The 23,455-nt window shown below is 44.2% G+C and overlaps 1 protein-coding gene across 1 annotated transcript in view; it reads left to right on the plus strand.

Moving 5' to 3' along the window:
* Positions 1 to 218: 218 nt before the first annotated feature.
* ELAPOR2 (endosome-lysosome associated apoptosis and autophagy regulator family member 2) overlaps positions 219 to 23,455 on the plus strand; it is a 101,287-nt gene continuing 78,050 nt past the window's right edge. The window contains exon 1 of the mRNA XM_086745463.1: positions 219 to 467. Within this exon, the coding sequence (XP_086601589.1) occupies positions 348 to 467 (120 nt within the window). The 5' untranslated portion in view covers positions 219 to 347. The remainder of the gene's footprint in view (positions 468 to 23,455) is intronic.

Below are 23,455 nucleotides of genomic sequence, written 5' to 3' on the forward strand. Positions count from 1 at the left end.
CTGGATCTCCGCCCCCCCCCGGGGCCGCTCTCACTCCTGAGCCTTTGGGGTGAGGCGGGGGGACGGGGTGTAGCCGCGCTCCCGCTCCCCACACCAGGGCTGGAGGAGCCTCGGCAGCCTGCGCCTGCGCTGCCTCCCTGCCTTCCTCCTCCTCCTCCTCCTCCCCCCGGCCCCTCCTCCCGGCTTTGGCGGTGCCGGCTGCCGGGAGCGGGCGGCCGGCGGGGCCGCTGCGGGGTTATGCCCGGCTGCAGGCGGGGCGCAGAGCCAGGGGCAGCCGGACCCGCCGGCCTCGGCCGGGACCGGGGACCGTGATCCGCCCCCCGTAGCCCCCGGGGTGTCAGCGGAGGATGAGGATGATGAGGATGCGGCGGGCCGGAGCGGAGCGGGGGTACCCGGGCAGCGCCTGGGTGTGCTGCTGGCTGCTGGGCTGGCAAGCGACCGCCCTGCAGCTGCCGCCCTGCGAAGAGGTGAGATTTTCCTCTTCCTTTTCACCATCCGTAGGGGCGGAATGCACCGGCTGGGGTGCGGGGTGGCACCCCAGGATGGGGGGGGCGGGGAATGTGGGTATTGCTGGTTGTCGCTCCCCCAGGGACGATGGAGGGGTCGGACCCACGGAGAAGGACCCTCCGCCGGGGGCTGTGCGGGGCGGCCGAGCCCCCCCCACGCATCACGCGTGGGGCGACCCCCTTAGCCGTCGGTCGCGAAGCCTCCTTCTCCCCCCGCCGGTTGTTATTGCTCTCGCCAGTGCGTGGAAATAGCAGAGCCCCCCCCGCCCCCCCCCGCCTCTCCCGCCTCCAAACGAAGGGGACTGGGCTGGCCTCGCTGCTTTTCTTAATACCAGTTAAATCAGTGCAAAAGGGGGAGTGTAAGGGGGTGTGGGGGACTGGAGCTGTCCCGACCCCCTCTGTGACAGCTCGGGGTGTCCTAGGCTGAGCTGAGTGTGTGACATGGGGAAAGAAACTTTTCTGCCTCTCTCCGACTGTAAAAAACCCGAAACGGGGCGGACTCGGTGTCTCCCGGATCAGGGACCGCTCCGCAGGGCTGCGAAGGATACGGGAGCTGGGGCTGCCGGATGAGGATGCTCAGCCCTGGGCCGGCTCCGGGTGGTCCAGAAGGAGCCCTGATGGAGGAGACCAAGGCTGAACCTCAGCTCCGGGGTTTCCATCCTCACTCCTTCATGCGGGGAGATCCTCTCTGCTACTTTTCAAGAGCAACTGGGTCCTTCCTGTGTTTTAAATGTAGGTGTGGGGATGAGGAGGCTGGGAACCACCTTCCCAAACAGGTCTCGGTGGCTGGGACACTGCTCTAGCAAGCAGAAACCTGTAAATGGGTTGGCAATGGTCAATCCCCTTTCTCCTATCTCTCCAAGGATGCTCTGGGAACAGAGCTTCCTCACCTCTCCTACTGCAGTTGCTCTGTTTAGCAAGATATATATATCTCCTCAACTGGATTGAGGGCTGGGGGGGGGGTGACTGCAGCCAGGTCAGAGCACTCAGCTGGCGAAGGGTCCTGATCCATGCTTGGGGGCTATTGCAGTGTGGGACCTCCTCGGCTGGGGGTGCAGAAACCCACGTCTCCCTCCTGGGGTGAAAGAGAGCATCCTTGACGCAGGGAATATTCCTTCTTTTGCTGTTGAATCTACTTGTTGTCTTCCAAGTAGCAGAGCCTTAGTGGGAGAGCTCAGTGCTAGTCCGGCGTGGGAAATCTTGCAAGAGGGGGACATGTGGGATACCCATATCGGTGGCTGTTTCTTCTAAATGTTGATCATCCTCAGAGAGGGGGATTTATGTAGCCACCTGCTTTCTCCCTTTTCAGCTGATGAAGGGAAACAGGCCCTTCTAGAGCTGATCTCATTCTAAAGTCTTTGCTTAAAAAAATGAACCTCTGCAGATGATTAAAGGTGACAACTGAGTCTCAGTGGAGCTACCAAAGGCGTAGAGCTGGTATTTTGAGCATTACATACCAGACTTTAGGTGTGTGAATTCTTTCTTGAGCACCACTTCTGTGCCCCTTTGGATCTGGACCTGAGTGCTTTTGCTTTCTTTTCAGAAGGACGGACAATGTTGTCTTACTTTAGTTTCACTGGAGTACTCTTTGAGACAGAGACATCCCTCGCTCACATGGTTAAAAAGCTGTTTGTTACTTGTGCTGGTGTGTGTGTGCAGCCATGCAACCGTATGTCCCAGGGAATATAATTGCAAACATGTCTGGATGGGGAGGGCAAAAAAACAGCTTGCAAAGGACCAGGGTAGCAGATCAGCTGATTTGCAAAAGGGAGGACCAAAAGTTGATAGTTCGTGTAAAACATGGCTAATGCCTGGCTATTATGTGTCAGTCGCAAAACTTTGCCATTTGCCCTAATTCAGCCTAATTAGAGTGATCTGGGTGTGTTGCCATTAAAATCACAGCAGCTGCCGTTGTGATTGAGTCTGGCTTGAGCAGACTCAGACAGGGATGAAGTCGTACAATGAGAATGGGCCGCCTGTTCGAGGGTATTACAGCCCTTCGAAGACTTAGTGAAGGTCTTATTGCTTTAAACCCAAAGAGAAACACAAGGCTTAATACACTGGCAGGTAGTTAATTCTGAATCTACAGGGGATCTTTCCTTTAGCTGCACTTTTTTTTTTTTTTTTTTCTCCTTCCTTGGCAGCTTGTTTTTCTGTTTCCTCACTGTTATGAGAAATACAGGTATCTGCCAGTTTGTGAGATTTCTCTGCTGGTACAGCATTTGGAGCAGTGGGATCTCTGGCTATGCCTGAGGCTCCGTGGTGCTCTGATAACATATATAGTAAAAATAATAATGTATAGCAATGTCACTTTCCAGAAACCTTTTTGTCATTGGTTTCTTTCATCGAGGACTGTAGTAGTTCAGCGCTTTAGGAAAGGTATGTTTGTGCTGCAAACTAAATGTGCGAGCAGCTCGAATGAGTATTGCCGTGGGTTTTTGGAGTCAATTGATATAGCCAGAAGTTTCTGACATAGCAGTGTTCGATCTGGGCTGTGATGCCCGTTCACATCAGGAGCTTTCCCTGAGCTCTGCGATGCTGGCAGCTAATTTGAAGGTGCGTGAGGTGCAGCTTCAAGAGATGGAGGCAGGCTCTGGGCTTGGATGGCTGGGGTGCCTCTGGGGTGCAGAAGTTGGGGAGAGCCACTGGTGTATCCTGTGCTTCTGGTGACTCAGATAGGACAGTGGCAGAAGAATAACTTCTTCGTGAACTTTTTCTGCTTATGCCAATGATGAATGGGAAATTAATGCAAATGTTTCATGAGTTGCATAAATTATGACTTCAGTGGAGTTGATGACACTCATGTTTTTCACTGGTATTAAAGGCACATCACGCTATTATGATGGAAATGATGAGATATTCATGCCCATCCCCCTGTCACTGCGTGGAGCGACTTTCTTACATCTTATTTTCTGGTGTTTGGTGCTTTTTCTAAACTTTCCAACTGAATGTGTCTTCTTTGTCTTTTCCTTAGAGACTTGCCCAAATCTGAACAGATTTTGCTTTTAGGACATTTTAACTGATACTCAGCCTAAATGGATCTTTTTGTAATTTCATCATTCCTTTCCCTCTATTGTTTTTGCAACCATGAAAAAGTCACGGAGTGACCCTTCTCTTACCTCCCCTTAGCCAAATTGTTCGCAAAGAGAGATACGGAGTGTCTGAGCTGGTGGCAAAAATGTTTTCTTTCATATACCCTGTTTGACTCTCAGTTACTATGCAGATTGAGAGCCTGTTTGTGGCACAGGTAATAAATGTGATTCTGCTACATTGGTGCAGGAAAATAAACCAAATATAGAATTATAAAGTGACTAAGTGGATGGAAATGATAATGCTAAGTGCCTTCTAGAAGGGAAAGAATTTTTGTACTATCTGCTGGAATACTTCTGGAGAAGATAAAAATGATGGAAGAAATTTATTTGGACAATGAAAAAATCTTTTATAAAGTCACTTGCAAGACAAAGCCAAAGAAATCTTAAGGAGGGAGAGGAAGCATGAACTTGAAACTGGGTCAAGTACTGTGGATTAAGTATGTTGAAATAATATCAATTTTCATGATGAGAAAAGGTTAAAACATGGTGTGTGTCTAAGTTAAGTGTGAAGTATTTTAAATATATTAGTGTATTAAATCAAGATACTAGGTACTAAGCTAAGCTGCCTGGCACGGAAGGTGAAGTTCTGTCTTTCTGTGTAAAGAATGGAGAGGAGAGACGTGTCAGGCTTGGAAGGATGTTATGTAACAAAGCTAGACAAAAGTCAGCATGCCTGTCACCAAATACACGTGGCAGGAATAACAGGGATGTCTGCCCGAAGGCACATGAATGTCGTATGCACTCCTATGCTGTAAGTGAACTGTACCTCCTTGGGAGAAGGGTTGGGGTCATTGAGGGTGGCTCTGTAGAGACAGCCCACGTGCTCATGGTGAAATAAGTTGGATGGATGATTAAAAATAACCAACCACACAAACATGTAAGCGTGTTTTTGTGCCTTATCATTAGTACTCAGGGACTGTGATTGTTGGGTTTGTTGTAGAGCTGGTTAATAATCATACAGGCATCACAGTGGAGGATGGTGCTCTCTAGGTAAGAAGGGAATAACTTGAGGGAGAAAGAGAAGGAAGAACATGTGTTAATGCACAGGGTAGAGAAAATAAATGTGAGGCAAGCCTTTAGGATAAGGTAGAAATAAAAATACTTTCTATGCACTTGAAAGGCTAAATGTTATTAGTCCTGAAAGGTAATAGTTTTGTTTTCATGTAACTGTAAACAACCTCTGGGACTTCTTGATCTCTGGGATTCATTTAGTCTCTGTTGGCCTTAAAATCTCTGAAGGGATTAGCTCAATGCTAAACATTTAGGAAGGAATTATCTTTCTAAGTCAGTTCTCTCACTATTCCATATTGGTACCCTTGTCCCTTTCTCTGAAGCACCTGAGTTGTCTATTTTTGGCAACAAAGCAGGGGCTGTCTGTATCAGCTGCTGGGGTGATCTGCTGTTGTATGCTCTGATTTCTAAGCACCCTGAAAGATCTTAGACTTAACTGATGTACAGTTCATAGTCAGCAGAAGAAGCTGTGTAAAGATTCCTAGATTATTTTTATCACCCCTTGCTACGCAGACTTATGTCTTTAACGTGAAAAGAGAAATGTACAGCTTCCATTTGCCACTGTGATGGATGCTCATAAAGATGGGGAAAGAAGAGCGAAAAACTGTGCTATAAAACTGCCAACAGTAAAGTCGATGGAGTGGAAACAGGTGCACAAAAGGTGAGAAGACAGATGCTGAGACTCAGGTACCGCAGCAGAAAGCATTGCCACCACAACACGTAGGCAGACCAAGGCAGGAGGTAGGGAGGAAGCACAGGAGAAAGCGGTGAGGTGTCAGAATTTGAAACAGGAGAAGGAGGACAGATGCTGGTATAAAAAATGGAAAGTGAGCCATGGTCGTAATGATTCAAGAATAAGAAAATTAGGCGTGGAGGAGGAAATTGCTGTAACAGACAATAAATTCAAAAGAGTAGTAGACATTAAACCAACACAAGATTGCATTTCTTCCACCATCAAACACCACTTGATCATTCAGGATGAGTATTTATCATCTATAAAAAAGCTCATTATTTTATTTTCTTTTCTTTTTTCCCCTCCCCTTCGTTCCTCATAGCTTGTGTTGTCTTAGAGAGGGCGAGCGAGGACAGGAGCTCTACTGAGATTCCTGACACATCCATGCATGGTGCTGGTTGGGACCATCAATGAGCTGGATGCCAGGATAGGTGTATGCAGTGATTTGGGTTGTCAGCGGCCTCTCCGGGCCATGTTTTCCACCAGGTGTTGGTTGGCAAAGATTTACCAGTGCATTACTTTATGCTGGCTGATGATCCGGGTCAGAAATGCTGGAATCACTTGAAGGGAAACCTTTGCCTGCAGGTCTGATCCCATGCTCAGTGAAGATGTTGGCAGGGCTCCCACCAACCGCAGCGACCGTGGGGCAGAGCCAGGGATTATCAGGACTTGCAGGGCTCACTGCAGGTAACAGAGAGATGCCATCAGAGCAGGCTTCCCCAAGTCATTTGCGAAAGTAGCTGTTGACACTTGCTGAAGGAAGTGATAAGCACCAGTTAAGTAGAAAAAAACTAAAAAAAAAAAGTGGAGAATAGATAAGGAGTGGTAACAAGAAAGGCAGCCTTGAATCCCTTGTGCCAGAGATAGGAAAGAAACTGTGTTCGGGAACAGGTCAAGGAACAGATCCCATGTCTCTCCCAGACATTGCCAAGGTCTTTCTAGGGGCTGCTACTGCAAAGGTCCTGTGCTGGTATATGGCATGGCTGTGTCTTTCCTTACTCTTACACCTCCTTGGAAAACAGTGTCCCTTCTGCTTTTCCTCGGTAATATTTTAGCTCTTATCCTGGACCTGAAAATCTGTTTAGGTTTTGGTTGCTGGTAGTAGAACTATTTTGTTTTTCAGTCTTTTGAAAGAGAAAAATCTCTGTTTTTGAAGAAGAGGAATAGTTAAAAACCATTTTCTTGACAGCCTCCTTTAAAAAAAACCCAACAACTTTAAGTTACAAAATATTAGCCAAATCTAATAATGACCTTATTTCACAAGCCTTGTGATACTCACTTTTAGAAATAGTGCCAGGCAGTCATCGCTGTGCACTTGGGACATGGGCTCACAGCTGATTTAAGATGTTCTAGGAGGATGTGTGCAGCCGAACTGCCGCTCCCCTGGATTGATGCTGGCAATCCTGTCACTGTGTGCTGAGTCAGAGCAAACACTGATTCAGCTGAAAACTAACCTGCCAAAAAAAAAAAAAAAAAAAAAAAAAAAAGGACAAAAGAAAGAAGGAAAAAAAGAAAAAGATGAGTGTTTAGCTGGGTGAGTGGCAGAGATGACTCGGTGTTTAGTCTCTAAGGGGCTAGAAGCAGTGCAAGAGGCTGTGGGACCCACCAGGTACAAGGCTTCTTATTTTAGATTTAGAACAAAAAAATTTTGTCAAATAGAGGTAGCCTGGATTTACGCTGAGATAACGGCAAGGGGATTGTATTCCCTGATGCAGGGAGAAGAAAATGAGCGAAGTGTGTGTTAAAGATGTGAAAGAACTGGGTTGTTGCTCTCTGTTGTGGTACTCCGTGATCTGGCTTCAGAGATGCAAGTGCCCTCTCTGCAAGGAAAGGGAATTTGTTGGCTGTAAGATAGGCTTTCAATGAAAATAAAATAATTTCAGGTGCTTTTCTAGGCTCAACTAGAATTTTTCTTTGACAGAGAATTTTTACTGCTACAAAGAGAGGGCAACTCACTCATCCCATTTCCCCTTGCTGATATGGCATTAACCTGTCTTAGCTGTTTGCGTTTTAGAGTCAAGAAATACAACACATAACAGATAGTTTATGGTGGTACTTGAAGATTATTGAAAAGTACCTGCAAAAAATGATAGGAACTATATTATTTGGTGGTGAAAATGCTGGGAAGCTCGATTTCCATTTGTTTAGAATTCGTTTGACCCTAGAGGTACGAATATTTTCCAGGGATAATCCACAGGAAAGTGGCTCAGGGTGTTTGGGATTGGTTAAAAGGATATTCCCATGCTGTTGAGTGCAGGAGCATCAGGAGAAGAGATTCATGTAAGCAGTGGGAGCAGGTCCATGACACTGGACAGATCCCTGGCCACCTTCCACTTAGCAGGGTAGACACAGCCAAAAGAGCTATTTTCTGAATAATAATTACCAATGTGGGTTACTGATGCTAATCCTATAATCCAATTTGAGGAAAAAAAACCTGCTTTGAGGAAAGGGTGAACTTTCCCTCTGAGGTTGGAACTGACCTGAACATGCTTAGAAGTATTCTTGATGTAATGAATATGGTCAGAAAACTGAAACGCATCAGAGAGCCAAGCGAGAGGAAGAAGAGATGAGGAGTCCAAAACCTGAAGATGCCATTAACATAACTGCTGCTGGCTGGATAAAGTACAGTACGCCTTTAATAGCAGAGAAATCAGTGTCTAAATTGGTCGTACTGTCCCAGAAAGTGAAAATGCAGTGAGGTGGTGACTTTCAGCAGCACACTCAAGGCTAAAGGTGATTTGGGCCTCAGCTGTTGACTCGTAAGGTGTTAATTTCCCATAGCGTTTCTTGCAGCGTGTGAAATCCTTCTGGTTTTGTACTTATCCTCTGAAGTTTCTCAAAGGAAGATCTTCACACAGGCTGGCCGTGTTTCATACACACGTAGGGGTGGTGCTGCGTCTTTTGATATGTACGTCAGAAATGGATGACTTGTGATTTTTCCCAGGCTTTTATATCCATGGCTCCCTCCTGCTGGCAGGTCAACAGCACTGATCAAATGCTGCTTGTTTCTGGTAAGCTGCTCTTTATCTCCGGCTCTGTGGTTCCTTAAAGCAAATTAAGAAAAAAAAGAAAGATTTCTCAAGACAGTTTTCTTCCTTCTCTCTTTTGTTTGGTCTTATTTCATGCAATTTTTACAAAATTCAGACTTCTCATGAAAGGAAAGGAACAGAGACACTAAACCAGACTCCTTTACAGGAGGATTTTTGCTTGCATGGAGGGAATATGAATTGATGTGCATCTCAGGGATGCTGGGGGAAGGCTGCTCAGTAGAAATGGAGTGGAGAAACGATTTGACTCTTCATGCCTCACCTTTCTTGGCAAGCACCTGCCCTGCAGACCTGCCAATGAGCAGCTTGTCTTGCCTTTTGATGAATGTCAAGTGTCCTGGTTGGTAAGGTAATGATTGTCTCCCCTAGAGCTGCTCAAGTAACAGCTGAACCCAACTGTCTCCTCTTCCAGAAGACCAGACGTGGTGATGTGGTCGAGTAATGCCTGTTTTAGATGCTAAGTATAGGATTCACCAGGACTCTGAATCCTCTGAGTTTTTTTCGGCTCGAAGTGCACTGTGTTCGCCTCCGCATGGCGAGAGGCAGGGGATCCAGGGGCGTTGCCCAATCCTGCACCAAAGCAACATGTCGTGTTAGTGTCAAGGCATCCTTTTAGAGATGCGGAGACCAGGTATCACAGATAGTTCAGTTCTGAGCCCCGCACTGCTACTAAAATAGCCGTGATCGATGATCAGGTTCCCATTCACCCTAGCTACGAGGAGCCGTAATGTAAAAAAGAATCAATTCCTGTATCTTTTTGTTTTGCAGTATTTTTAACTGCACTTAAAGCCAACACTACTTAAATGTTTGCTGGCTTCTCTGGAGAGTCATCGCTTTTGAGTTCTAGCTTTTAAATTTAAAAAAAAAAAAGCTGGTTTGCAGCATTGCCCATTGCAATACTGACCTGCTAATCTCTTGAACTGCTTTGCTAAACAAGGGAAAAGATTTCTTTAAAGCCTCCTCATGTGGTTTTGCAGGAATCACAGCTTTCCTTAAAAAAAATGGGGAAAAGAAAAGGTAAGTCAGCTCCTCAGTATTCCAGAGCAGAGTTGGAGAATATGAACCTTGAAAAGCGAAAGCCTGGAGAGTTAAATGAACTGAAGCTAAGTTACATGGTGTTTTAAGGTCCTGTGGCACTTAAAAAAGTCGTATAAATTTGATGGATTGGAAGCAACGATGCCTGACTCGAGGTTTTGGGAGGGTTTATATGACTGTTAGTGAAAGTACAATTTAATTAACAAACTTTGCATTTACACCATAGATAATCTGATGGGGAGACCCAGTGGCACCTCATTGGGCACCACACATGCTGAAAATAAAAGTAAATTACTGGGGCAATATCCTACTTTCGTAGGCAGTCTCTAGCCTGCTAAACATGACAGGACCAAAGAACTCTGGTCCTTGAACTGTCGACATCTCCGCAAGGTTTGTTAGCGTGCTCCATGAAAACTTACTCCAGTAATCCATGCATAGTCCAAGCATGAGATCCTGGTGTCGTGGAAGTAGATGAGCACTGGGCAGAAGCAGCATTTCATGCCATTAAAAGGACTTATCTCACTTTTAATTGTACAAGCTAGGCATCTAGTCAGACCTAAATGTCTAGTTGTCAAGACAGAGACAATCACCTTTCAAGACTAGTTTTTCCCATCTTGAAAGTGTGGTGTAATTTTTCTGCTGAATGCGTTCATTTTCTTCCACTGACTGTGGAGGGACTCTGGCTTATGTCAGGTAGATGCTCAACTTTTAGTTATCTAAAGTAATATAAAATTAGTCTGGACACCTCAGTGGAATTAATCTCCACTGTAACTGAATTACATTAGCTCTTAGGCAAGCTACAGGGTTGCTTTGCAGAGCTCTGTAAGCTGCAGAGTTTAAGGTGTTTTGGTAAGGCTGGGGCATTGCAGTGGTGGAGCTAGGTCTCCACAATGGCCTAATTACACTGGAGAAGGGACCTAAATCTTTGCCTCTGAACTACTGAATTAAAACAGCAATGCAGCAGGAGCACAGCCATGGTCCTTAGTTCTGGAGAGCTATTTGTGAGTAAAGGGTGTTATTGTTTTGCCTTGTAGCAGCTTCCTACCAACGGCACATTATCACCCAGCAGAATCCCTTCCTTTCCAGGGAATAATGAACGTCAAGCTTATGCCAGTGTAAATTTCTGTCTATGATATATGCAGGATTAAACCTAACATGTAAGCGTGCATGTAATGATCAGCTCGTAATTTATTGCAATGGTTTGTCAAATAGGCTAGACCTCGTATTTTGATTTAATTTCCCAGTGCAAAAAGGCGGGGGGGTCGATTTATGATTGCTTACAGCATGCATGATTACAGGCTGAGTGCATAACCTGGGCAGAAAAAGCAGCTATGAATGCGTTTCTTTCTTCATGTTGTAGACTGGATCGTATCTCCTGGGCACAATCTATAGCAAGGGACAGCTCAGGAACCGTGCCTGAGCAAAACTCTCATCTCTTCCTCATCCTGCCTTTCCCCTGCCCCGTGGGCTGAGGAGTCACTGCTGATTGATTTGACTGATACAGCCGTTGGGATAACGCATCACCCTGCCCCTTAAAGAGGGTTTAATGGTGCTGCCGCCAAAGCTGTGCCTCCTGCTGTCACCCCCGGCTCGTACCTCAACTCAGCCTTGGTCCTACGTGAGAGGGAAGCTTGTAGCTCCAGGCACGATCTGGCTGCTAGAAATGCTAACGCATTTGGATGTGTAGCTGCCTAAAAGGCTGCGTTAGCCCCATGGGTAAATCTGGACTTCGGAAGAAGTGTTCACTGAGCAGGGCTTGGCTAGATGCTGCTACTGGAGATCATTTTGATTGGGATTAGCAGCGTGCATACAGAGGAGGGTCTAGGAGCTGAACGCAGCTGATGGCCAAGTTAAATCCAAGATGCATTTTCTCCATCATTTACTTAGCTCGGGCTGCCTTGGTGTTGTAGTTCAGCCCCGATCGGGACCAGACTACGCAGTCTCTCGCTCACTCTATCCCCCACCCTCCAGTGGGACAGAAGGGAGAATTGGTAAACAAACAAACAAACAAACAAAACAACCCAGAAAAAACACATGGGTTGAGATTGAACAAAAAGTAAATTTAACAGCAATAACAGAAGAAAACAACACAGTGATGGAATACAAATACAGTATAATGGCTCACAACAAATCTCCACACCCAGTTTCTTCCAAATAGCAGGAGCCTTCCCTTCGGACCCTCCTCACTTATATACTGAGCATGATGTCAGATAGGATGGAATAGCCCTTTGGCTAATTTGGGTAAATTAACCCCAGCTGTTAGCTAATTAGTTCATTATCCCAGCTGGGTGCCCCAGCCATAGGGGCCACCAGCTCCCATTCTCCACCCAGCTCAGGTGAATATTAACTCTATCCTAGCCAGAACCAGGACACTTGGGCTGCTAGCTTGTCCTTGGTTTTATTTATTACTTATTCTTGCAGTGGAAATGGACTCTGTGGGCTTGGAGGCAACCCAAGAGGGCAATAATGGATGAGGCTTCCTCATAAGAATATTTTATTAGATATTAATAAGATATTTTTCTTGTCAGGCTGTGATCTTGCTCTGTTCAATGAACAGGGTTATTTCAGACACATAATACAGTTAAGCACTCACAAAGGGTGTGGTCCTATCCTGAGACAAGTGGTTGCAAGTCAGGCAGAAGTTCCTGAGCTAAACTTCTCACACGTGACCTCCCTCTGATGTTACAGGTGTCATCAGTGTCTTTTTTGTCTTTTTTTTTTTTCAAAAGATGGAATATTCATAAAAACATACAGTGTTCCCAAAGTTGAGTATCGATGAGAATTCAGCTAAAAATTGTAAAAAAAAAGTCTTATTTGCTATGGGTTGCTTTTTTTTTTTTTTCCTGTTTGAAAATATTCAGCCATCTGGTGAGCAAACAATAAAATGCTGCACGATATTGGCAGCAAAGCATACACTGAAAAACAACTAATGGGAGAAGGAGACAATTCACAGTCTTTCTGTAGTCTGGTGGGTTTTGGTTTTGCCATTTTTTCCCCATACAGAAGACTGCTGAGTTAAATTTGTATTTTTTAAAAGCAGAATCTGGTCATGGTCTTCATATAAATAAATGCAGCTTTGGCAAAGCCTGAAGTCAATAAAAATATTTCTATTTTTACTTCTCCCCAAGGATTAATTAGACTCAGTGAAGGAAGCACTCCTTTTCTTCATTATCAGAATCCTTACTTTGCAATACTATATGTAAGTGTAACCATTAAAGTCCTGGTTATAAACATGTTTTCTGTCAATGGGACCACTTTGGTTAAAATCTTGTCTTGAAGACATTATGCAAGTTCACGTTCTAGTGCAAATCATTTGTGTTGGCACAGAAGTGACTAATACCTGTAGCTCTTGTCTCTCTTCTTTTGGGAATGATGTATATTGGTAGAGGAGCCTTTGTACTGGGGTGATACTGGGGTAATCCTTTCCACATTGGAGGTTTATTTCACTGTATCCCTCCCCAGCTGTACCTAAAACTCAACCTCTGAGGAAGTCAGGGTCTGAAGGGGAAAAGCTGAGCTCGGAAGTGAGCCAGACTCATCCATCCTCATGGCTTGAGTGAGGAACACACCAAGAGCAGACAGACCAGGGACCATAGTGACGAGGAAACGAGGGACAGTCTTCTTCTAGCTGTACCCTCTCCTGTCCTGTGCAATCCAAATGCCCAGCGGGTATCTTTTCATATAGTAACATCTCTCGAGAGAAAAGGAAATGTGCAGCAAATGCATTTGGTAGGAAATTGTAGTGGGGGTGACAGGGGAGAAAAATTACACAAGATCAGACGAGCAAGCATCACCCAGACTTCCCTCGAATCACAGCTCTGTTCCTTTTCTCATGTTTTCCTGCTGCCCAGTGCTATGTGAACAACTCGCACACCTAATGGACACTGATAACCAACAGCAGAGGGGCAGGAGCGGCAGCTTCGCAAAATCTTCATGCATGTGCCTAGTTTTAAGCACATGAATAATTCCACTGAAGTTTGAAAACCAATGCCTTATTTAAGACGAAGTTCACGCTTAAATACCGTGCTGGATTAAGGTCAGGGAATTCTGTGAATTGCAGAGAGTCAATACTCTGACATAATTGAGTTACGTTATTGAATTTAAACCTTTTACTTCCAGTAAGCAGAAGATTTTCCTTTAGGTGCAGTGTTGAAAAAATGTATTGACTGATGTTCTTAAAAAATATTTACATGTAAAGTCAGTGTGGTGCTCATTTCATGCTGTCTTTTGTGGGTTTTCATAAAAATACTTCTTTTATTCTGTATACATTCAGTGGACTTTTTAAGACTAACTAATGATAGCTTTTTATATGCTCAAGTTTAATTAGTGTAGCAGGTTGGACAGGATGCTGCTGTGGGACACTGCTACTGGAAAGGAAATGCAATGAAATGGGCCACATTGATTCCTCAGATGATTAAATCTGGCCATAGTTCAGATCCTCGCTGAATTAAAGTGGACAACTTGTAAAATCATATTACCTTTATATGCTCTGCATGAACCTGCTGGGAGCCCTGTGAGGGTGAGACGGGCCGTTTGGCGACAGTTTGTGAACTAAATCATTGAAGATGTATTTTCCCCATGGATACTGTAACTGCAGAAGTTAAACTTGGTTCAGAGCAGTGGCTCAGTGAGGTAGTGGCCGTATGGAAGGAGATGTGAAGGCTCTAGGATGCATGTGCATGTGCACGTGCCCAAAAATGTTTACATTGCGCTAAATGGTTCACTCAGATTGGATGAGCCTTGTAGATAAATATGTTATAATATTTACTTTAACATTTGTTCCATCTGTCTCACTTTTCTCAAGTATACAGATATATTTTTCCCTCTGAAATTATCAGCTCAAGTCCTCATCTGAGGTAAATTATTTTACCCTACTCAACTGTTTTATGTCTAATGTGGTTCTAGTTTGTGGAGTCTACATGTCTCAGGAGCACCCGAAGTGAGGTTTTTGCTGTCCCCTTTATTTTGAGAATAGAAAAAAGGACCCAAATTTATCATCTTGCCTTGCATCTAATAAAGAAAGGACATGGCAAGGCATGACAAGAGGTGGGTTCATTTGGCTGGTGCTTCAGGAACTGCTGAAATTGGGCGCAGTGTTGGTGTAGGGGTTCAGAAGGAGGGCAAGGGCCAGAAATAAAAAGGAAAAAGTTGTCTTGGCGGATGAAAAGCTGAGTGCCGAAGGGACGCCTGGGGAAAGCTTGTACATCTGTTGAGCAGAGGCCACCTGGGGCCAAGATCTGCTCACTCGCCTTGAAGCAGTTTACTCATCTGGTTGCTGTCCATCTCAGGTCTGGAACCTCCTGATGGCCTTGACTCCTTCACAAACAAAAGTAATTTCTCCTGTGGCTTTAATACATCTGTTGGGATGCTGCAGGTACCTTAGGTAATTGCCTTCTTGGGATTTGCTTCTGGGCTATTAAATACCCTCAACTCCTTTTGTGCAGATTGCCTTCTGAAGAGGCAACAGTCAGCAACATCTATACTCAAAAAAATACAAGCTTCTCTTTTAACTTATGAGTCTTAAGCCTTGAATAGCTGGGAATAAAACATCAAGGTTGAAAAGGAGGAGGAATGAATAAAATCCAGTATATTAAAGGTTATAATTAGAACTGTTATCAACTTTGATACTGTCAGGCCTTCTCAACTGTAATAACTGCGTAGCTCTGAATAAAAAGCCTAACCATATTTGCAGTGAAACATGAATTTTGTTCTTGGAGAACGTTTTGGCTTATTACAGAGTCCCAACATGTGTGAATTAGATTATGCTGTACTGAGATGCTGTGGGTGGCTATATCTAGTGTCCCATATGCACACAGTGTTTGCATAAGATGTACTGTATAGTTGATGTTTGTGAATAATGGGCACTAAAATTTACTTTCCTGGAAACAAAAGCTGATTTGTTTGCATGGAAATGACCTTGAGCAAACAGTTCTCTGCCGATGTGTCTGGATGCTGCTCCGTTAGTGTGGTAGAGAGTAGGTGAGGGGCACCTGGCCGGCTGGGGACTGTCCATCCTCATGGCACCATGGCACAGGAGCTGTGCCTGAGCACCTGGTGTCTTGGAGCACTTTGGGGAATATCCTCCACTGCTACCCAAAGCTTTCCTTGCCGTAGGGAAGACAGGTGAATGTCATCATGTGGGTGGTCTTGGAGGACCGTTCAGTAGTCAGCATGGGCGTCACCTGCAGCTCTTGGCTAAAGCGGGATGTGGAGACTCCTCACAAATGTGGCACATGGAGTCAATGTGTCATTGTTCCCTCTGCAAGGCTGCTTATTCACTTTGTGCTCTCACTATTGAATACCAGTCAGCAAAACAGGAAAATTGAATGAGTTTTCTCCTTTATAACTTTGTAGGTAGGAGTTTATGACAGTGGGGAGGGAAAGCACAATCAAATAAAGTGTGAGGCACTACACCTCTTTTTACCTTTTTTTATTGATATGAAAGAGTGGATAAGGGATAGATTCCCAGTAGTTGACAAAGCAAGTACTTAAGCTATGGATAGGGTGCTTAAATATTGATAGTTAAAAAGCTGTAGCCCATTAATTCTGCTTTTGATGGGCCTGCATAGAATCGTGAATATCGGCATTAAACCTGACACTTTTTCCTTGAGCCTAACATCTCTGTTAATTCTTGATATTTCAAGCTAGTTGGCTTCAATATCGCAGGTTTAAGCCCCGAGAGCCTACTTCAGCAAGGTGTTTAAGGGATTGGTCCTTTTGGGTTGAGGGGAAGATGTGCCCAGTACCGCTGTGACCCTGTTCTCCACCACGAACTTGCACATGCGGTGACCTGAAAACCTCTTGTCACAAACAAGAATAAGTGTGAAAAAATGTTATTTTAGAATACTTTTATTGAGTGTTGAAATAGAGCTTCCTGCTTTGGAGGACATAGCCTCAGGAAAAGGCATTATCATTGAAAAGGCTGGAAACAGTGAGATCTCATAACTCCTGGAAAAGCTGATTCTTGCTGCGCAGAAGTGAAGTGATATGAGGCAGTGGGGTTAATATTTCTCGGATGGCGTAAGGTAATCACAGATGTGCTGCCACAGGTAGTGAAAGTATCACTGAAGAAGTTTAGCCATGTTGCAAGTTGTGGGTGTGTTTATTAAACATAAAATATTATTACATGTCCATTTAAATGCTTGTAGTGAGTGAAACTCTTAGGAAAAAAAACCCACAAGCCCCAGTCCTTCATGTATAACCCTTAAACTGTAAGATTTTCTTGTCATAAATAGTAAAGAACAGTTGTCATGTATAGATTGGTAGTAATAAAAGTCATTCTCAGTTTGACAAACTCTGTTTATTTGGCTGTAAATATAAGAGGAAAAATATAAAAACTCCTTGAAAGCTCATTGCAGTTAATGGAAAAATATTCAGTTTACGGAACTGGATTCAACCTGTCCAAATATTACTGCCGAGTGACTAAAAGACTGGATGACTCAGTAACATTAGGACAAAGAAGATAAAGATATTTATAAACATCCACCATGTTCTTCCCTTCAATTTCCTCTTTAATCTGGCTGGTTTTTTGAGATGATTTAGGAGCTCACTGAAAAAAAAAAGATTATTTCCTCATCACCCTTGTTTAAAATCTTTTTGAGAAACAGTACAGCTTTGCAGGTGAATTTGTTAGGTTTTGAGACTGAACGGTTAAAAACCCTGCAACCCAAACCTGGAATTTCTAGGTTGATCAGAAATGTCCTCCTGATCTCCAGGAGAGCCTGGCGGTCTGGAGGGACACCTGGGTCAAAGGGAGGTTCTCCATCTTTCTGGTGACACTTGCCTTGATTTAAATCTTAATTTCTGTTTTGGACCTTTAAATCTCTGCTACAGGCTGTGTAGGAAACTTGGTGTCATAGAAGGGAAACACTGAGGAGTGGGGAAGTCTTGAGTCCTTCTTCCAAGCTGTGAAGCCCGAGTGGGTGGATGTGCCTCACCACAGCCCTTTCTTCTGTAGGCTGGACCCAGGTATGAACATGGCTGTAATGTCATGTTCGAACTTGCCTGCTTTCTGGGCTCTGTTGTGACTTGCTAGTGTGAATTATGAAGCTCTATACAGAGTGGCTCTTCTGGACAGTCTTACGTTTCATTACCTTGTTCAGCAGTCTCACATCCCTTCTGCTCTTGTGAGAAAGGGACATGATGGCTGTGGTGAAGAAAGGGGAGTGATCTGATAACGGGAACCCTTAGGATTTTTGCTTTGGTTGTGGAGTTAACTTCAGCTTGCATAAATGACACTGAAGAACTCCCTGAGAAGAAGGAATGGTCAATTGAGATGAAACCACATGCAGGGTAATTAAGGTGTGAAGCAAGCTTTCAAAGTAGTGTTTGAAAGGGTCAACCACTTCTGTCTATTCAGAATGTAATGGTCGGGTTTTCTCTTACAGAAAACCCCAATCTAAATTAACATGTGCAAACAGTGTGGGTTTTCTTAGAATCTGAGTTGTTGGGCTCCTCCAGTGTGTGCAATGCATTCAAGAGCGTGCTTTGACTCCTAGGGAGCTGAAACTTAGACTTGATGTGGTGTGAATGGACATGAGGCATGTCCTCTAGCTCTGTCCTCTCACTGGGTGGTGGAGTTGCCATCCCACATTGAAGTATTTAGTATTTGCTTTCCAAGAGCCCTGGTGCCAGGGACTTTCACTGGCACACTCCTGCGAAGAAAAGGGAGGAGTGCAAGGGACTTAGCCACAGTGAATTCGTTTTTGTAGAGGTTAATTTTCAAGAAGGAAGGCTCTGAACTCTCCTTTGGGCTCTTTTAATATTTGTAGAGCTCTACAAGGATGGAAGACTATGTAAGTGCTCCGTGTTACAGTTCACAGAGGCAGCAGATGACATGCTGCTACCCTACAGTAAGCCAGTGTGCTGCTGACAAGTCCATTTCGAGTAAGGTCTGGCTGTGGCTTATTGCATTCAGCATATTTTTACAAAGGGTGAAGTGTTTTAAAGAATTTGGTGGGAGAGCTGTGACAAAACGATTGCACCAATTTCATTGCTCCTCACCAAAGACAATGCTTGTGTCAAAGTCGCTGACCTCCTTCCTCCAAAGCAGTTATTATTTAAGGACAGAAAAGGTAAAATCTGGCCTTACAATCAAATCCAATGTAGGATTTAGACTGCAAAATCTTTTGAGAAAGGTCCTGTGGATCAGCAAGAATAAGACCCTGAGTGATTTAAGTAGTATAACTTGATGACTGTGTATCAGAAATACATAGGGTTGGTGCCAGGAATCCTGAAAGGCAAACTGACACATCTCAGGTTAGCAAAGTATTGGATGTATTCCAGGGCTTGGAAAGAACAGTAACTAAATGTGTGGGGAAACACCGACAGGTGAGAACTGGGTACGTCGCGTCCTGGCAGGAGCAGGGGCTGTAGAGGACGAGGAGGAAGTGGGGATGGGTAATGCAGCCCATTGCAGCATTTGAACTGCTCCCTTGTCCTGGAGACTGGCTGGGCTGGTTTTTGCATCGAAATTACATAAATTTATATTACAAACTAAATTATATTATATAATGTTCTCCTAACTAGGAAGCTCCTTATGTTTTCCTGCTTGTAAAGTTTTTCTGTATTAATCCAACAAGTGCTACTGGATTTCACGGCACTAGTTATCGTAGAAAGGGTTGTGACAAGCTTGAGGCTTACTAGCTGCCGCTGTACTGTCTGGAAAGGGCATCTCCATCTCTCTGCCAACCCCTCTCCAGGCTGAGTTTAAAGATGTACGAGAGCCATGTTGGCTCACTTTCCAGTGATGCGGGTGCAGGAGAGGTTACCTGAGCTGGGCATCCTGTGGGTGGGAGAGGGGAGGAAGAAGAGGGAGCTGGGGCGAGTAGCAGGTGTGGGGAGTGTAATCCTCTTTGTTTACCACAGCGGCATCTGAAACATGGTGTGTGATCACACTGTGGTTAGGAGCAGAAAGTCTTTGTCATTTCTGCAAAAGGAGGATCCGTGTTTTATTGCTGCTGACCAATATTAATTGGATTGCAATCAAAATTAATTTAAAAAAATCAATACATTTTGGTGCTATTGGAGAAAAACCTTAAATGATTGTAGACTATGTGGGAAACCATTTCTGGACTGTCTGTGGTACATACATGGGGACCCCATCCTGCAATACTCCAGTGCCTCACAGTAAGCTATACAGGTTCTCTTGCAGTGTCTCTGTAGCACAGCCGATATCTTCTAGCCTGAATTTACAGATGAAAAATAATGGCAGATGTGACTTATTTATGTGTATCTAGTTGCAGTTCAGAGAGGATTGTTCCCATTTGGTTCACAGTTCTGAAAAATGGCGATGTGAGCCCTCTGCATAATGATATTCCCATGCTCCTGGGCTGAGCTGGTGGTACGTGTTACCACAGGGTTCCTCCTCTCAGCTCAGATCTCTCCCCACGCGATGGAGAGTGCTACCAGCCCAGGTCACTCTCCTACTCCAGCCCGCAATGCTGCATCTTCCCAGCATGTTGCCAGAACAATGCTTGGAGTTTCCTCAGGACCTTTTATTTGGCTTGATTATGGCGGATTTCTTAATGATGGAAAAAAAAAAGACATCTTGAGTCCTAGGGAGATGGAGGGGGAAAGAGTTTTTCAAAGGATTTGGTGTTGGTCTGGTTTCATTTCCATTGAAATGGGTGGAATTTTTTTTCTACTGATTGAAATGAGAGTGGACTTAAACTGGTCTCTGAAAACCTTACCCTTGTTTTTTTCGTCTCTTGTTATGGTGTGTCCTTAAAATTTCCAAAACCGTAGTGTGGAAGTCTGCACCCAGATAAGAGCCTGGGCTGGAGCTATGAAACTGGGCTTTAGAGACAGGGTTCTCTGATGGTGATGTGACCGAGCACTGTGTTCTGCAATATATTGGAGCTGCCTGCAGTCGATTGACGGGTGTAAGCCAAGAGGTACAGGCAAAGATGGTCATTTTTTTGGCTTGAAAATCTAAATCAAGCATCTTATGGAAAGTTTGCTTTTTCACAAGAAGCTTCACTCCTGTTAAAGTATTATCATGGTATTTTTTATTTGGACAAAGCCCTGAGCTACTTCTATCCTGATCCTGACTGATTTTTTTAGGACAAATTTTGAATTCTTTCAGAGTTTATTTATTTTTAATTCAAATAGATTTTCATTTTCACCTTCAAAGTGGAGAAAATAAACCTGACTGGAGTCCCTAGGGAAATCTTAAATGACTGAAGCTTCTTCAAAGCTTTGATTTTGGCTACATTTCCCTGTCTACTTGATTTTTAGCTTCAGCCATGCAAATGTCCACATAATTAACATTAACCTCCATGCTGGGTCCTGATGGATAACATCTCCTCACTGCTCTCCCTACCACCCTGGGTGCTGTGCCATGGTTTTTGCCTGACCAGAGATGCGTTGTGCCCCAGGCACCATCATCACCTCTGAGCCGTGGAGGAGCGGTTTTGTGCCAGCCCTCCTCAGTCCCCGAGGTCTGGGCAGCCCCATCACCGCATGGGAGTGGTTCAGCAAAGCACGCCAGGGTTTGTATGCCTGGGGACAACCAAAACACCTTGTTTGGATGGGAAGATGTTTGGAATATATACCATAAAATAATCCTGGTGTTCCCTGAGCCCTCTGGCTATGAGGATAGGTAGTAACTTTGTACCTCCTCCTTAGCAGATAAATTAGCTGTGCTTTTAAAGATATGTTGACAGTCTTGAGGTCTTTGTCTCTAATTACTATGACCTCACTGTTTTATCTCAAATGTTTCACCTCTAGAATTGGGCAGCATTTTCCTGCCTTTGGGCAATTTCAGTGTCAAAGCTGTTATTTTCACTGAACGTTATGGCCTGGTGTAATTTATTCCTCTAATTCTACAAAACAGGAAAATTGTCGTCTCAGTTTCTCAGCCTCCTACACATGGTAACACAGTATTTGCCTTTTATTCCCAGAGTAGCAGAGTTAGTTAGCAGTGGTAAAATCTGGTCCTGTTCTCTGTTACTGGAAAAGTAATAAAAATAAAATGAAAGAGGAAATTATTTGCTTGTTTGTTGTTATTTTGCCTTCAGGATTAAGTGATGTGCTACTGAAAGTGGAGACTTAATGATGTCTCATTCTCTCTCTCCATTATTGGATGTTGCCTTTTGAATCAATCTCTAGGTCTTTGAGCTCTATTTTGAGGAGGTATGATGGTGCAATAATTTTTTGTCCCTTCCCTCATGCTGGCATGGCCTATGAGGAGGAAAAGGACTTACGCGAAGTCTGATAAAAATGCTGACCCCGTCTGACTAAGAAGGAGCTGGAATTACGGCTAGGCATGTTGGACTCCATAATCCGAACGAGAATGAGCATTCAGATAAGTCCTTCGGATACTTAGGCGAATCCATAGCGAAATTTTAATTATACCTTTTTGAGACTAAGCCTGGATTGCTGCCTTAACAACGTTCCAATCACTAAGGCTAGATGAAATGGTGTTAAATAATGTGTCACTAACGTTTCTTGGGAGCAAGGCTACTCTGTGTTAATTTTCCACGAGAAGCACGCTGTGTTGTTTTCCGCTTTACTCCAGCTCCCTCTGATGCGTCGGGAAGGAGCTTGCCCACCGGAGCAGGAGCTGGCTCTGTGCCACAGGCAGGCGGCTGCAGCCGTGGTGGGCACACGAGCTGCTGTCGTGGTTTTGAGAGCAGCAGGGTCGATTCAGACCATCAGATGTCCAGGGGAACCTGAGCTCCCAAGGCAGTCGGGAGATTTGGGGTCTGGATCTGAATTTTCTTTTCATGGGTGCATGGTTTAGATCTTGCAGCTATTTGTCTTCTTGGAATGTGTAGGGTAGCGGATGGGGATGAAACCTGCATTGCTGTCTGGAATTTAAGCAGCCTATAAATAACTGTGCCTTCCTTCTGAATTTTCCACGTTTCCAATGGTGAGGCGTAGCACGATATGCTGCAGCCCTTAAACATGGGTGTATCAGGACATTAACAAACCCATGTGTGCGCATGTACTTGTATCTCCTAATACCTGTGTCCTGTGAAAAAGGGCTTTAAAAGAGTATGCTTTTAAAGTGTTAGAGATGCAGCGATTTCAGTGGGAGGCCCAGTGGTTCTCTCAAAGACACACAGCAGCTCAAGCTGGTGGCAAAAGGAGGATCAGGAGCTGTAAGTCCTATTCCCAGGGCTTGCTCTAAACACTAATGAATATGCTTTTTCCTAATGCACAGCCAAAGCCTAAAGTCTGTGTTGTGAAATATCCAAGAGATTGAAATTCAAGATGTTTATAAGCCAGTTATCTTCAACCCTCCCAGACATTTAATACCGAGTCACAGTCCTGACTCACTCTTCTATACCATTATGAGTAATCAAGCAGATTAAGTGATGGAAATATCTCTGATTACTTGTAGCAGTTTCTCACGTTCAGGGAAAAACGTACAACTAATGCACAACCTAAGGTGACAACCAAAACTGCCTACAGCCCAAAGAGCAACAGCACTCATTCTTAGATGTACATTTTCATGGTACTTACTCATCACAGGACTCCTCAGGAACAAAAAGAAAACCATACAATGGATTACATGGGATGTTGGAGAAAAGTGGGTGGAAAATGTGTCGGTGGCTCTGTAGTTGTTATGGTACCCAGACGTGCACGCTGTGGACAGATCTGGTAGTTTCATTTGGATACATACTCATGAGTAATTCCCTATTCCCTTCTGCCATGCAGAAAAGAGCATCTGCACTCTCATTTATTATTTATCTGTGAGCAACATTTTTCATTTAATTAGAAATGTCAAGGTAAAATGATCTTTTCTGGGAATAGAAATAGATCTTTTCTGGGCTTTTGTATGTAAAGGGTAATGTGTGCTTGGAAAATGTTAATACATATAAAGTAGCAAATGTCATGTTAAAACTAGTGTACTGCACCAAACTTTGTAGAAATAATGTTTTGGAGGAGATGATAAAATTTGATAAAATACCCCATTATTTTGGGTCAACTGAAGTGGTCATTTATTAGTAATTCAAGTGCATTTTTTTATGTGGTATAATATCATCGCTGTGTGTTATAAAGCTCTTTGATTGTGGATGCACA

Source organism: Chlamydotis macqueenii, chromosome 1, assembly GCF_036417535.1.
Source record: "Chlamydotis macqueenii isolate bChlMac1 chromosome 1, bChlMac1.mat, whole genome shotgun sequence".
Classification (NCBI taxonomy): Eukaryota; Metazoa; Chordata; class Aves; order Otidiformes; family Otididae; genus Chlamydotis; species Chlamydotis macqueenii.